This window comes from Pogona vitticeps, chromosome 1 (assembly GCF_051106095.1).
Source record: "Pogona vitticeps strain Pit_001003342236 chromosome 1, PviZW2.1, whole genome shotgun sequence".
Lineage (NCBI taxonomy): Eukaryota > Metazoa > Chordata > Lepidosauria > Squamata > Agamidae > Pogona > Pogona vitticeps.
In genome coordinates, this window is record NC_135783.1 from 169,465,055 (window position 1) to 169,480,780 (window position 15,726).

The 15,726-nt window shown below is 42.1% G+C and overlaps 2 protein-coding genes across 2 annotated transcripts in view; one reads left to right on the forward strand and one right to left on the reverse strand.

Moving 5' to 3' along the window:
- MED4 (mediator complex subunit 4) overlaps nucleotides 1-15,726 on the reverse strand; it is a 38,579-nt gene that overhangs the window by 14,141 nt on the left and 8,712 nt on the right. Inside the window, exon 2 of the mRNA XM_078378702.1 lies at nucleotides 13,773-13,902. Coding sequence (XP_078234828.1) covers nucleotides 13,773-13,783 — 11 coding nt within the window. The 5' untranslated portion in view covers nucleotides 13,784-13,902. The remainder of the gene's footprint in view (nucleotides 1-13,772; nucleotides 13,903-15,726) is intronic.
- Nucleotides 1-15,726, forward strand: part of SUCLA2 (succinate-CoA ligase ADP-forming subunit beta) — a 47,325-nt gene that overhangs the window by 3,977 nt on the left and 27,622 nt on the right. The window contains exon 2 of the mRNA XM_020814831.3: nucleotides 10,991-11,165. Within this exon, the coding sequence (XP_020670490.1) occupies nucleotides 10,991-11,165 (175 nt within the window). The remainder of the gene's footprint in view (nucleotides 1-10,990; nucleotides 11,166-15,726) is intronic.

Consider the following 15,726-nt stretch of genomic DNA (forward strand, 5'->3'; position numbering starts at 1 on the left):
GATGGCTCTATGGCTTGGAAACAGGGATGAGCACCGCCCCCTAGAGTCGAATACGACTGGACAAAAATTGTCAAGGGGAACATTTACCTTTACCTAGTTCAAGCTTAAAAAGTGCTTATCTTCAGTGTGATCTATCCTATTTCACACTTGTGCGAACCTTCTGCTCACACTGAAGATAATTTTTCTCCTGTGAGAAGGGTCTACACATGTTTTTGGCTTGCTGGTTTACTTGTGTGTAAAGTTCACATGGCTTATGCATGTATAATAATAACCTGGTTTATTCATGAATAAGGAGGCAGCAGAAACAGCAGCAGAGGACAGCAGTGATACCAGCATGAGGGGAAAATGCTGGGGTGACAGAAGGGAGGTAACCTCTTCTCCCCCTTTCTCCTCAGCTGAGACTCTGCTGGGGTTGTGCTGTCCTGTGGGGCAGGAGTCAACATAGCCCCCCTTCTGCCCATTTCCCCATGGCTGTCATTCAGCAGGCTGCGTTGACTTCCCTTTTTTGTTGTTGTTAAATGAAGTAAGGGGCATAGTGACAAAGGCTATCAACCTAGCATGGTGTACTCGTTATACATATTGTACTGGGAGACACCTTCAATAAATTATAATTTTGTGGTGTTAATTAGATTTTTTTAAAAAAAATGAGAATAAAGGAGCAGGTTTCTCCGTGATCCCTTTTAATGTCACAACCCACCTAATACATCAGATAATGCTGCCCACAGCTCCATTTGGATGTGAACTAACCATCTGCGCATCCTATACAATTATAGGATCATGCTAAAGAAACATGTTATGGGAATGGTCAGGTGGAAGGGAGTATAATGAAACAGATGTGGCTGATTGCAGTGGGTTTAAAGTACTGTATCAGGGCAGTGAAAGTAGGCAGCTGGAGAAAAAGAGGAATAGGAATATGAGGTTGAGAAAAGTAACTGTAGCACTGAGTTTCTTGCAAGTGTTTACCTATTATGCATCTGCTAAAACTGGTTGTCTTTATCCTTTACTTTGTGATGTTTTAAAATTATAAACAATATTTTTTTTATGAAAACTGCTGTTACTTTTAAACAGAGCTGTTGTGGATAGGTATGCTAATTGGCCACTTTGGACCAGGCAGAGCTCCAATGAGTTCAGGTTCTTTGAGTCTTGATGAAGACAAAAAGTTGCATATATCATACAGTGTATTGAAAGGAAACATCCTGGGAAGCCTTTCACACACAGTTGAACTGGATGTGGTCCATTTGAGGCTAGGCAGTGCATGTATGGGTGGCCCTCCTTCCTGTAGTAAAAGGGCTGCTGTAACCTGAGCAGCCAACAAGCTTTTTATAGCCTAGCTTCCTATGCTGAAACTGGCAAGGAGGCGTGGAAGATATTAGGGACCCATGCCAGCCAGGGAAATAGAAACTGTTATTTGCTGAGTGGCATGAATGAACAGGTTGGCATGTTATAAACTACTCTAAGAACAAAGAGGTTTGAAGGTTTCAGAATGCAACATGTACAGTGGTGCCCTGCTAGACGATTACCTCGCAAAACAACGAATCCGCATGACGATGAGTTTTTGTGATCGCTATAGCACTTCGCAAAGCAATGTTTCCTATGGGTGAATTTTGCTATACGTTGTTTCGGACACGTGATTTTAACAGCTGATCAGCGCTTCGCAAAATGGTTTCTCTATGGGCGATTTTCGCAAAACGACAACAATTTGTCCCCATTGGAACGCATTAAAGGGATTTCAATGCATTCCAGTGGGGAACCGCATTTCGCAAGACGATGTTTTTGCAAAACAGCAATTTTCACGGAATGAATTAACATCGTCTTGCGGGGTACCACTGTAGTTTCTTTTTATGCTTATGACTCCTGCTATGCTGCAGTCATGACATCTTTGAAATAGTGTATAAATATATAATAGTGTATGAATGTGTTTAGTACAACAGACTTCCCAACTGCTGCAAGGCAGTTTGAACACCAACACCGATACATTTTAATTTCATACAGTATATAACAGTCTATAGTCTTTCGTGTTAAGATATTTTATATTAAACATTTGTATTACCATTTTTATTTCTTTACATGAAAAACATTATAAAATGGTTTCTAGCACCAGCCAAAGAACATCTTTTTTTCACCCAGATTTTTTATTTTATATCATGATTTAATAGTTTGTTTGTGTATAGTAAATACATCTCATTGATATGCCTAGTTTCTTTCTGCCTTTCTCTGCCATACGTTGTGAGAACTTATTTCATATGCTTTCCTTTGTCCAGCCTTACAGTGGTTGCAGGAGAGACAACGTTCACAGAATTAGAGTATTAACACTTTTAAAAAATGCAAAAATAGCATCTTCTACTTGTCTTAGTAGTAATATTTTTAGATGATAGGAAGGTTGATTTTTCCTATTTTGTTGTGAGATTTGCTTGCTGTGAGTTAAAAGTATCTTGTGGTAGCTTGGTTCTGAATGAGCAGTTAAGGTCCATTCATTTATAAAAGACCTGCTTCAGTGATGAAAATTCCTAGAAATGATTTGTTGTTATAATGTCTGAGGAATTAATTCTGTTAACAAGCCAGAATAAGTTAACAGGCAGAGTAAATTGTGATATCATATTCTAGAACTAATATGGTACAACTGTATGTGTGTAGTCTGAGAAGTGAGATTTATTGACTAGACTAGCGATGGTGAACCCATGGCAGGCATGCGACAGCTGCAAGGCAGAGCCCTCTCTGTGGGCACGCGAGCCATGCTGCTGCCCATGCCGGCCCGATGTTGGGTGCTGCACTGCTTGCTGCCGGAATTCAGCTTGAGCTCACGCTACTGCCTTGTCCCCCGCCCAGAGGGAGCCCACAAATGGCGCTGGAGGCAGCAATTGGGCGGCAGGAGGAGGAGGAAGAGGCGAAGGAGGAGCCATGCCCGACCGCCCCTCAGCATGCATTGCGGCTGCCCATTGACTGTGGTTCTGGTGCCACAGGAGAGTGAGTGAGCGGGGCAGAGCACAGCGCAGGGAGCCCAAGTGAGGAGACTGCCTTCATTTGGGGAGGTTGGAAAGGTGCCCTCTGGAGGATGCGCCAGCCCAAAGGGTGCCCGCTGAATGGGTAGCTCGGGTTGAGGTGTCTGGCTGTGGAGCCAAAGGTTGGGGGTTGATTTCCTCCCTGGGCCTCCTGGACAGGAGCTGGACTCGATGATCTATGCAATTTGGGCACTCAGGATCAAAAAGGTTTGCCATCACTGGACTAGAGTCTTATTGATGCTCATGTGAGGTTTGCAGCTTTTAATTGAAGCTAATTGATCAGTTGTCATGGAGTTCTTTCTTAGTTTTGCACAATTTTAAATTATGGATGTATATGAAATATAGATAAATTTAAAAATATTAAAATGTCATAATTAGACTATTTTTGAACAGAAACAAGCTGCTTCAGTAGTATCATCTCGGGCATTTGCTGGATCTTCTTTTGTATATATGGTGGGGCATAAATTGCATGCGTGTAAGTGCTGCATAGATACAATTTCTCAAGTCATACAACATTTGCCATGTTATCTAAGTAGCCCCGTTTTATTTGATTATTCTTTGATCTTCCTATTCCACTTCAAAGTCTGTTAAGTCAGCGGTCCCAACCTTTTTAGCCCTGTGGACCAGCTGTGGAAAGCGAAGCACCCCCCTGCGCTCCTGCGCATGTGCGAAGGTGCACACGCATGTGTGAAAGGCGGCACAGTGCTTGTATGGGTGCACACTTGCTCATAAGCACAAACAGGCTGTGCGGGGGTGAGTGTAGGCAGGGGGCGGGGCGGGAGCTATCTCTCCACGTCCTGGTCTGGCCCCTGGCTGCGGACCGGGGTTTGGGGACCTCTGTGTTAAGTGACTTGTCCTGGTGGGAAACACTCTTCAGGATTCATTCATTTGGCAAGGTGTGTCATTTTTGTTCTTCATAGGTTTAGCCATGTTGGTATGTTATGCAAACTTTACACATGAGCCATTAATGTGGCCATTAAGTTCAGTAGGATTTACTCCTAGCTAAGTGTATACAGATATAGATATATAGAGAGCCTTAGAGATCAAAGTATTCTGATTTAATTGGCTACTTTCAGATGCTTCTGGTGATACTGGAGTGCCTCAGAAATAAAAAGCAGTAGAAAAACCCTTGTAATAGACCCTTGTAATCATTCAGTGTCCTAATGCACTATTTCCAGTAATAAATTTGAAGATTCAAACTCATAATGAGCTTAAAGACCACCAGTAGTGAATAATTAGTTGGACTGTGTTACTTGGCCTGAGGTGTAGATGTTTCTATTTTTAGTGGGGGACTTCTAGTGGGTGGGGAGTGTTTGGGGAATGTTATGTGTGTGCATGTGTCTGGTCTCTGGGTGTCTGTGAATTTCGTTGTATGGTATACTGTGTATATACTTACAATGACAATAAATTATATTATTATTCCTACACAGGGATTTATGAGCACCCAGGGCATCCTGAACAATGTCTTCCTTAGAAAAGAAAAGAAAATATATTTTGATTTTGTTCTGTCAGTGAATTGCTCGTTGAATTAGCTTGGTTCTTCTAATGCTGAGCCTAACTTTTCTACATTTGGTTGAGACCTACCCCCAGTACAGAGAGTGAAACAGTGAACCATTGTTTATACAGTATAGTTAATCTGAACCTGTTTTACCACATACTTGTTCACGGAGCATAAGTAGCATTTGTCCTTAGTTGAGTCAAAGGTCCTTTTTCCAGGTATCTGAGCGTAGTTTCCTTGTACTAGAAAAGAGTAGTTTGGTCCTGTGCCAATTGGTCTCTCATCTATTTTCTGAATAATCAATTGCATGTTGATATCATATTTAGGCTGTGGTATTGTGAAATAACAACTACTGTACAATTTTACTCATTTCACACACTAGCAAGGTTATGCTCAAAATCCTCCAAGGCAGGTTTCAGCAATATGTGGACCAAGAACTCCCAGAAGTACAAGCTGGATTTCGAAGGGGCAGAGGAACTAGAGACCAGATTGCTAATATGCGCTGGATTATTGAAGAAAGCCAGAGAATTCCAGGAAAAAAATCTACTTCTGCTTCATTGACTACGGAAAAGCCTTTGACTGTGTGGACCATAGCAAACTACGGCAAGTTCTTAAAAAAATGGGAGTGCCTGATCACCTTATCTGTCTCCTGAGAAATCTATATGTTGGACAGCAAGCAACAGTTAGAACTGGATATGGAGCAACTGGTTGGTTCAAAATTGGGAAAGGAGTATGACAAGGCTGTATATTGTCTCCCTGCTTATTTAACTTCTATGAAGAATACATCATGCGAAAGGCTGGACTGGAGGAATCCCTAGCCGGAATCAAGTTTGCCGGAAGAAATATCAAGAATCTCACATATGCAGATGATACCACTCTGATGGCAGAAAGTGAGGAGGAATTAAAGAACTTCATAATGAGGGTGAAAGAGGAGAGCGAAAAAATATGGTCTAAGCTCAGCATAAAAAAACCAAAATCATGGCCACTGGTCCCATCACCTCCTGGCAAATAGAAGGGGAAGTTATGGAGGCAGTGACAGATTTTACTTTCTTGGGCTCCATGATCACTGCAGATGGTGACAGCAGCCACAAAATTAAAAGAACTTGCTTCTTGGGAGGAAAGCGATGACAAACCAAGACAGCATCTTAAAAAGCAGAGACATCACCTTGCCAACAAAGTCCACATAGTCAAAGCTATGGTTTTTCCAGTCATGATGTATGGAAGTGAGAGTTGGACCATAAAGAATGCTGACTGCTGAAGAATTGATGGTTTTGAATTGTGGTGCTGGAGGAGGCTCTTCAGAGTCCCCTGGACTGCAAGGAGAACAAACCTATCCATTCTAAAGGAAATCAACCCTGAGTGCTCACTGGAAGGACAGATCCTGAAGCTGAGGCTCCAATACTTTGGCCATCGCATGAGGAAGAGAAGACTCCCCGGAAAAGACCTTGATATTAGGAAAGTGTGAAGGCAAGGGGAGAAGGGGAAGACAGAGGATGAGATGGTTGGACAGTGTCATCGAAGCTACCAACATGAATTTGACCCAACTCCGAGAGGCAGTGGAAGACTGGAGGGCCTGGTGTGCTCTGGTCCATGGGGTCACGAAGAGTCGGACACGACTAAATGACCAAACAACAACAAAAGACTTTCTGACAGATAGGCCACAGTCAGTAAAGATGGGATCTCACCATTCTTCTACCCTGGTACTAAGTACAGGTGCTCCCCAGGGCTGTGTGCTAAGTACCTTCCTCTATTCCCTGTATTGCACCCCACTGTATAACATCAACACAAGTATTAAATTTGCAGATGATACGACAGTGGTGGGGCTTATAAATATGAACAATGAGTCTGCTTATAGAAAGGAAGTACAAGGGTTGATACTCTGGTGTAAAGAAAATAATCTTACACTTAGCTTCAAAAAAACTAAAGAACTCATAATTGATTTTAGGAGGAAGAGAAATGTACATTTGCCACTGTACATAAATGGCGAGGAAGTGGAGAGAGTTGGTAGTTTTAAATTTCTGGGCACTTACATCTCAGAGGACCTCTCATGGACTATAAATGCCAACATGCTAGTGAAGAAGGCACAGAAGAGGCTGTATTTCCTGAGAATACTCGGGAAGTTAAATTTATCTCAGCATTTACTTCTGTCCTACTATCATAGCACCATTGAGAGTGTCCTAACTTATGGCATTCTGGTATGGTTTGGGAGCTCTGTAGCGGACAAAAAAGCTTTACAGAGAACCATTAAAATTGCCCAGAATATCATCGGGCTCCAGCTATCAACCCTGGATGACAGCTTCACATCCCACTTTCTGAGGACAACATCCTGCGAGACTCTTCCCATCCTGCTTACAACTTTTTTGAACTGTTGCCGTCTGGCAGAAGATAGAGAACAATTAAGGCTCGGACCATATGTTTTCTGAAGAGTTTTTATCCCAGAGCTATAATTGCACTTAATAATGAACTTAAAAGACCACCCGTAGCGAATAGTTGGACAGTGTTACTTAGCTGCAGTGTAGATGTTTGTAGTGGGAGGTTTTTAGTGGGTGGGGAGTGTTTGGGAATTTTTATGTGTGTGCATGTGGGTCTGGTCTCTGGGTGTCTGTGTGAATTTCGATGTATGGGTATACTATGTATATACTTACAATGACAATAAATGGATTTGATTTGATTTGATATATCACATGAGGAACAAGTGAAGGTGCCCTTGATGTTTTGTGCGGCATTGTTAGGTCCTGTAATCATGTTACCAGAATAGATTTGTGGGCAGAGTTGGTATCTGGGTCTGTGGTAGCTTTAGTCCCAGTCTGTGTTACTGTTTTGTGGTCCATTGTGTGTTAGTAGTTGCTTGAGGCTGGGTGATTGTCTATAGGCAAACATGGGTCTCCCACCAAAGACTTTGGAGAGTGAAGTATTCTTGTAAAGGATAGGCTGGAGATCACTTAAGATGTGTATGCATGGTTTCAGATGTGGACTGCAAGTGACAACTAGTGGTCCTCTGTTATTTTGTCTTCTGTCTGTCTTGCGGTAGGGTGCTTCTGGGTACCTGTCTTGCTTTGTCAATTTGTTCCATCATATGGGTGGGTATTGTAGTCTGAGGAATACATTTTGTGTATCCTTGAGTTTGGAGTCTCTATCCTATGTGTTTGAGGAGATGTGATTGTATCTGAAGGTCTGGTTGTATACAATGGATTTTGTTATGTGCTCAGGATGGAAGTTGGGATAGTGCAAGTAGGTATATAGATTGGTGGGTTTTCAGTACTTTGTGGTGCTGAGATGTCCATGGTGTTGTTCCACAGTGGTGTACAGAAAATGCACCTGTTGCATGGATTTTTCCAGAATGAGGTTGGTGTTTGGGTGAAAGTTTTTGAAATCCTGGTGGAATTTTTCTAGAGATTCCTTTCCATGGGTCCAGATCAGAAACAATGTAATCAGTGTACCTCAAATAGAGGAGTGGCTTTTAGATGCAGCAGTTAAGAAAGCATTGCTCCACGTCAGCCATGAATCTGTTTGCATGTTGTGGGGCCATGTGAGTGCCCATTGCAGTTCTATTGATCTGGAGGTAGGTTTTATTGTCAAAGGTGAAATAATTGTGTTTGAGTACAAAGTCAGAGAGAGTGGTGATTATGTTGGCTTCTTCCTTATGGTGTTTGGTGGTTGTGATAGCTTGTAGTCTGACTTTGTGTGGAATGGGGCGGTATATAAGTCAAATAAATAAATAAATAAATGTTAGTATAGAATAGTGGCGGGGACCCTGATGTTGGAAAGAGTGAAGGCAAGAGGAGAAGGGGGGACAGAGGACAAGATGGCTGGACAGTGTCATCGAAGCTACCAACATAAATTTGACCCAAATCTGGGAGGCAGTGGAAGACAGGAGGGCCTGACGTGCTCTGGTTCATGGGGTCACGAAGAGTCGGACACGACTTAACGACTAAACAACAACAAAAGTGGTGGCGAACTTTTTTGGGCCCAAGTGCCCAAACTTAAAAGAAAACAAACCTGGCAGGCCATGGCGGTAGCGAAACCAGCAGTGGTGGCAAAAGGGGGAATCCTGGGCACAGAGGTGCCTCAAGACCCCACTCTGGATCTGCCACCATACCAGCTGCTCCAGATCCTGGCCTGCTGCCTGTTGAAACGCCAGCACCACGGCTGCAGCTGCCTCCTGAGGTTTGGCTGCAGGGGGGAGAGTAGCGATCCGGCGACTTATGGCTTGCATGCCTGCAGAAAGGGCTCTGTGTGCCAGCTGTGGCACGCGTGCCATAGGTTCGTCATCGCTGGTTTAGTATAACTGCACCCATTGTAACTTGGATGGTGTGATGGAACCCAAGTCAATTTTGCATGTTAACAGGAGAAACAAGGTGATTGGCTTCTTCTACCATTTTATACCCATTATATCCTATAGTCTTGAACCATTTTCTTCATTTAGTCAATTTTTCGTGTTAAGGTTTTCTTTCCTCCTCCTGGATTCTCTTGTTTCTATAGTGCACATCCTTTAGAACTTCTCACTTACTTTTCTGTTCTAATCGAGCTTCCGGATAGAAAGTTCTCACAGTCGCCAAGTCACAACAATAAAAATTTAAAGGATCCACAGTGCTTTAAAGTAAGTAGGATTTCATATTGATATTTTGGATAGTAGCAGGAGCGAGGCTTTTTATCTTAAATTGCTATAATTTTGTGGCAAAGTACTTTTCTCTCCCTTCTCCCTTTCTCTTTCGGGGAGGGGAGACTCACTTCCACCGTAAAGTTTCTTTAAAAGGGTAACGCCCATTTTGTTGGCTCTTTATAGCCATCTCTTTTCTGTGTAGTTATTTGGGTTCATGGAAATTTTCCTTACATAAGCAGATATTTTAACTTAGAGTCTCTGGTTGAGATATTTCCCACATCCTTTTGCACTCTCTCACTTTGGGCTTGAAGTGTTCCAGCTCTTTGCCAAGATGGCTTCCTCCTTGGTCTGTGTGCTCAGATGTGACTTCAGAGGGGGAACCAGCCTTCACCGATCCCATTTCTCCCTTTTGTCATCCATGCTGTTTCAGACGTCGCTTCTCCTAGCAGTGTCCTCCCTCATTCCCCGGTTTGTAGGGGGCGGAACTGAGGGGTCCCAGTCAGTTTCAGGAGCTTGTCTGAAACCCGACCAGTTCTTGCTGCAATGAAACCCTGCCCTCCCAATTTCAGTAAGACTTTTGACAGGGTGTCACATGATATTCTTGTGGCCACATTGGCACAATGGGGACTAGATGATGTTACAGTTGCTGTTCTCGTGAATGGACAGAGTGCACCTAAAGAGTGCTCACCAGTTGCTTGTAATTATCCTGGAGAGAACTGACAAGTGGGGTGCCACATGGTTCTTTCTGTTTTAGGCCTGGTGTTGTTCGAGTGACTCAGACTTGAGGGGATTCTCATTAAATTTACAGATGATACTGAAGTTGGCATAGCTAAACATGAGCCAACTGTGTGATTCAGCAGCACATGCACACACACAAACCTATATGAGGGTGTCTCAGCTAAAGCAGTGGTTCTCAAACTGGGGTCCCCAGATGTTCTTGGACTGCAGTTCTCAGAAGCCTTCACCACTTACTATGTTGACCAGGATTTCTGGGAGTTGTAGAAATGTTTGAGAACCAGAGAACTAAAGTATAATGTCCAGATCAAGGGAAGTAATAGTGCCACTCTATTCTGTTTTGGCCAAACCTTGCGTAGAGTAATGTGTCCCCTCTGGGCAGTGCAGTTTAGGAAGGATGTTGAGAAGCTGGAACCATGTCCTGAGGAGGGTGACCAGAACAGTAAAAGAATTATAAACCAAGTCCTATGAGGAAAAGTTGAGGGGATTTGAAATGTTTAAGCTAGTGAAGAGAAGCCTGAGAGGCAATGTGCTAGCCATCTCCCCCCCCCCCCCCCCAGTGGAAGAGGCTGGTTTCAACTTTCAAAATGGGAAAGTTTGACTAAACATTATGAAAAACTTCCTAACAATCAAAGCCATTTGGCAACAGAATTGACTATTTTGAAAAGTGGTGGAATCTCCTTCACAGATTAAATGGCCTTCTATCGGAAATGCTTTAGTAGACGGCTAGAGTTGATTATTTTGGGGTTCCCTTCCAGCTATACAATTCTGTGATGATGGGGGGGGTTTGCTACACCCACTCTGTCATACTACCTCTTTGTTCCCTTACAGCATGTGTGAGACCCAGGTGGGGTAACTGGTACTGACTGAAAAACATGCCAGAAAGCATAATTTCCAGCATGTCAGTCTGGCTGTGACTTGGAAGTCAGAACTCCTCAAAGCTGTGCACTGTACCCAGCACACCAATCCTGCTGGGAGGTACTCTGTGAACCTGTTGTGTAGTTCATATTTATGCTACTGTATAATGATCATATGTTTTGGTTTCATATGGTAAGTTGAATATATCTCTGTATGGATTATGATTTTTGTGTGATGAAATAACGTATGATCTTATGCGAGATTATTAAACTGAAAGTTGTCTTTCTCTTTTTCTAGGTTCTCAGCGGAAGTCCATTACTTCATAGTGATGTATTTCAAGTTGGACAAAGAAGAAACTTGTCACTACATGAATACTTGAGCATGGAACTACTGAAAGAAGCTGGGATTTCTGTTCCATATGGATTGGTTGCAAAGACACCAGAGGAAGCTTATAAAGTTGCAAAAGAAATAGGTATAAAATTGAATCTGATGCTTTAAAAATACAGTGGTGCCTCGCAAGACGAGGGCTTCGTATAATGACGAAATCGCATCACAAAGAAGTTTTTGTGATCACAAAAGCGATCGCAAAACAATGTTTCCTATGGGCTTGTTTCGCTTTGCGATGATCGGTTCCCTGTTTCGCTAACCGATTATCGCAAAACAAAGATTTTCGCACAGCTGATCGGCGGTTTCAAAATGGCCACTGGGTAAAAAAAAATATCCGCCCACTGTTTTCTGGGACGGATTCCTCGCTGCACGGGCAGCGAAAATGGCCGCACTATGGAGGATCTTCGCTGGACGGTGAGTTTTAAGCCCATAGGAACACATTGAAGGGGTTTTAATACATTTCTATGGGCTTTTTAAAATTGCTTTACGATGTTTTCGTTCTACAGCGATTTCGCTGGAACGAATTAACATCGTAATGCGAGGCACCACTGTAGGCTATTTTAAGTGGAGAAAAATCCTGCCATTTATTTTCTAACGGCTTTTATGTTATGTGCTAGATATTGTATAATTTCACAACTGTGTAATGAAAAAGAGAGAGAGACTGTGATCTGTGAGTTGTGGAAAGCTTTAACTTTTAACTAACAGAAGATGCCACTTTTTCTCTGAATCCAGTGGTTCTTCCTTTTCTCTTGCCCAGCAACCTAACCTTGTATTCTTTTTTATACCATAGAACTAAATGTTCTTGCCTTTTCTCTTTTTGTGCTCCTCCTGCAACTCAGAGGCTCTTTCTCTTCTCTCCTTGACACAGCTACCCATGTGTTCTTTTTCTTCCTATCTGCTCTTTCCTTTAATTTATTTATTTTTCATTTAGTCATCCCCTGCACATTACTAGGTAGCAAAACCTTTTCTGTCTCTGGCTTTTAATATTTGAAGTAAATCACCATACAGAGCTATGTCAGGAATGCCCCTCCTTAAAGAATGCTATTCCACTAAGGGAAAGTACCAACTTTAGTTCCCAAATTCCACCATCCTTTGAACCCTAGGCTGGGTGAAACTTAGAAGGTGTATGAATGGATAACTCTGGGCAAGCGTCTAACCTTAGATTTCCAATTACTCCCTTCATTTGGGATAAAATACTGCTGGCTATGTACTCTAAGCCTTGCGCACCAGTCTGAGCAGGTAGAACACCCAAAGAACAAAAATGGCCAACGTAGCCCTGTGGTGAAGGCACTTTCATTAGACACTCAAACCTTTGTTCCCCCAGGATCACACTTGGGTAAAACATAAAATAAGGTTTATTTTTTAAAAAAGCTAAAAGTTATAAAACATAAGATATTCAAAAGAGTTACAGATTGTACAGTTAAAATGTGACGGCTCTAAGGATTAGATGAGCTTCTGAATGCAATTCCCACTAGAACAATACAGTGGAACCTCTACTTACGAACTAAATCCATCCCAGAAAATGTTCGTTAGTTGAAATGTTTGTAAGTAGAAGCAAAATTTCCCATAAGAATGCATTGAAAACCATTTAATCTCTTCTGGCTGTTTTTGTTCTTATCTAGAGGCGCCGTTCGGAAGTAGAAGCATTAGTTCCCATAGGAACTAATGCAATGTCAGTTCATCCATCCTATACCACTAGGGGGAGAATTTTTCTTCTTTTGACCTAAAATGAACTTAGGTCAAAAAAGGGCAGGAAAGGGGCGGGGGAGGGAACACCTTCCAAACAGAACACCTTTAAAAACAAGCTGCTTTTAAACAAAGCCAAGCCAAGCACCTTTTAGCTTTAAAAAAGGGGAGGAAAGGAGGGAGGGAGGGAAGGAACAATGGGGAAAAGAGGAAAGAAAGAAGGTCATCACTGGGGCACACAGACCCCTCAGACAAAGGTTTGTGCTGTTAAGTACAAAGAGAGAGAAAAGACAAGGGGAGGAGAGCCTTGAGTCTACACTAGACTCCATTTTAAAACTCTATTTTAAACTCCATTTTAAAGCCTGCTTGCCTGCCTCAACAAGCACCACAGTTTTCTGATTTTAAAAGAGACAGACCTTGGAGCCACATTTTAAACACATGTTTTAAAACAAAAGACAGGTCACAGTACACAAACCCTAGAAGCCACAGAATCCAGCAAGCATTATTCCAGCACAGAACTCCTCATCACAAAAAGAGAGTCTAAACTGCATTGTACAGCCTGCCTGGATAAACAGACAGCACAGCCCCTCACAGAATATTTTCTGATTTTAAGAAAAAAAGACTGAGGAGTCTAAACTGCATTTTACAGCCTGCCTACATCAACAACCAGCAACCATTATTACAGCAAACAGATCCCCAAAGGAAAAAAGACTTTGGAGTCACATTTTAAACTGACACATTTTAAAACAACAGAGAGGTCACAGTACATAAACTCTAGAAGGACATCTACAAAATGTATGGCACCAATTGCAGCCTATCTGCAACTCCAAGGAGTCACCATTTTTCCCTACATTGACGATTGGTTAATCGTAGCTTCAACTGTAGTTCAACATGCAAGGCTCAAAATGAGATCATTACAGGCATGGTTCCTGTCATTATTCAACCCCATGACGGACCAGCAGTCGAAGTGCCTCACTGTGACCCCAGAATTAACAAGCCAACTTACTTGGTGGACATTCCTTGAAAATTTAGCAGTAGGCAGACCCTTCAAGCCTCTACGGTTGCCGGTACAGGTCACCACCGATGCCAGTCTGTCGGGATGGGGAGCCCACTGCCAAGAACTGGAAATACACTGCCTGTGGACAAAGAAAGAAAGACTGTTACACATGAATCATCTCAAAATGTTAGCAATAATAAAAGCCTTTTGAGCCTTCCTACCACTAATCGAGGGACAAACAATTCAATTAGCCACGGGCAACACCACGGCGATGTATTATGTAAACAAACAGAGAGGCAATCATTCCCTCTCACTTTTGTACCTAACCATAGACTTCTGGGAATGGTGTTATCTCCACCACATCTTCCCAGTGGCTAGTTACATTTCTACAGAAGATAATTACATAACAGATCAGCTAAGCCAATTACACACTCAGACATACGAATGGACATTAAACAATCATATCTTCCAAACAATTTGTAATCGATGGGGGCACCCATCCATAGACTTCTTTGCAACAGGACACAATACCAAATGTCAGAGGTATTGTTCTTGGGCCGGCATTGATCCCAGATGACTGGGGGATGCTTTCATGATAGACTGAACAGAGCTGCTATACATGTTCTCTCCCATATCCTTGATCCAGAAATCAGTAATTCAAAGTCTTCAATGCTGAGCAGATGCCATCATCATTGCTCCATGGTGGCCCCAACAACCGTGGTTCACTCATCTGAGGTCGATGGCAACAGACATATTCCACCTACTGTCAATACCGGATCTCCTATCTCAGAGTAACGGAAAGATCCTTCATCCCGATATTCAGTCTCTGATCTAGCAGCTTGGAGGATACTCCCGCCATCTGAAAGATCCTAAATTGAGCTCGAAAGCTGTCCACACAAAAACTCTATGAAAATAAATGGAAGTCTTTCAAGAAATTTGCTGTCTTAAAAAACTTAATCGCAACACCAGTTTCCCTTAAAACAGTACTTACCTTCATTCTCCACCTCTTCAACTGGGGACTGTCATACTTGACCCTAAAGGTCTGTATATCAGCAATCGTGGCACATCAACCACCCCATTCTCAATCAGCAAAACTCTTTTCTCCTCTGACTTTAAAAAGATTTCTTAGAGTTATTCAAAACATTCGACCCCCAAGACAACAAATTGTACCTCAATGATCATTACAATTAGTCCTAAGCTCTCTTACTAAACCACCCTTTGAACCAATGGCCAGGTGTAATGAAAAATTATTATCCCTGAAGACAGGTGGCAATAACATCTCTTTTTTTAAATTTTATTTTATACGAAAAATACAGGAAAAAAAATAACATCTGCCAAGTGAGCCAGCGAATTAGCAGCTCTCCGATCCCTCCATACCTACAATTTTACCCTGATAAAGTTACTATCTACTTTGATGTGTCATTTCTTCCAAAAGTAGTCTCTGATTTTCACATGAATCAACCACTAATTTTACCAACGTTATTTCCATCTCCTTCTTCACCCATCGGGCACATGGTCCACATGCTGGACGTCTGAAGGGCTCTAGCCTTCTACACCAACAGGACAAAAGCATTTAGGAAGTCCTCAGGATTACTCATATGTCTCCATGGTCCCCATAAAGGCACTCCAGCATAATCACAAACCATCTCCCATTGGATAATACACACTATATAATTGGCATATGAACTTTCAAGCAAAACACCTCCTGATCTGAACTCATGATATTATCTAAGCTGGAATTTATTTTATAATTGGTGGAAAGTAAAAATCCTGCAGCAAAGGAACAGAAAATGAATAAAAAATGGGATGTCATGAATAGTATATCATCAGAAGAATTACTCAAATACTGTATACAAGATTGCTTTTATGCTGAGCCTTAGATTTTTTCTTTTTTTATATTTAGATTATTTTTGTTTATTGTTTGACCATTAGGGATTCTTTATCACTTTATGATTATTCTTTA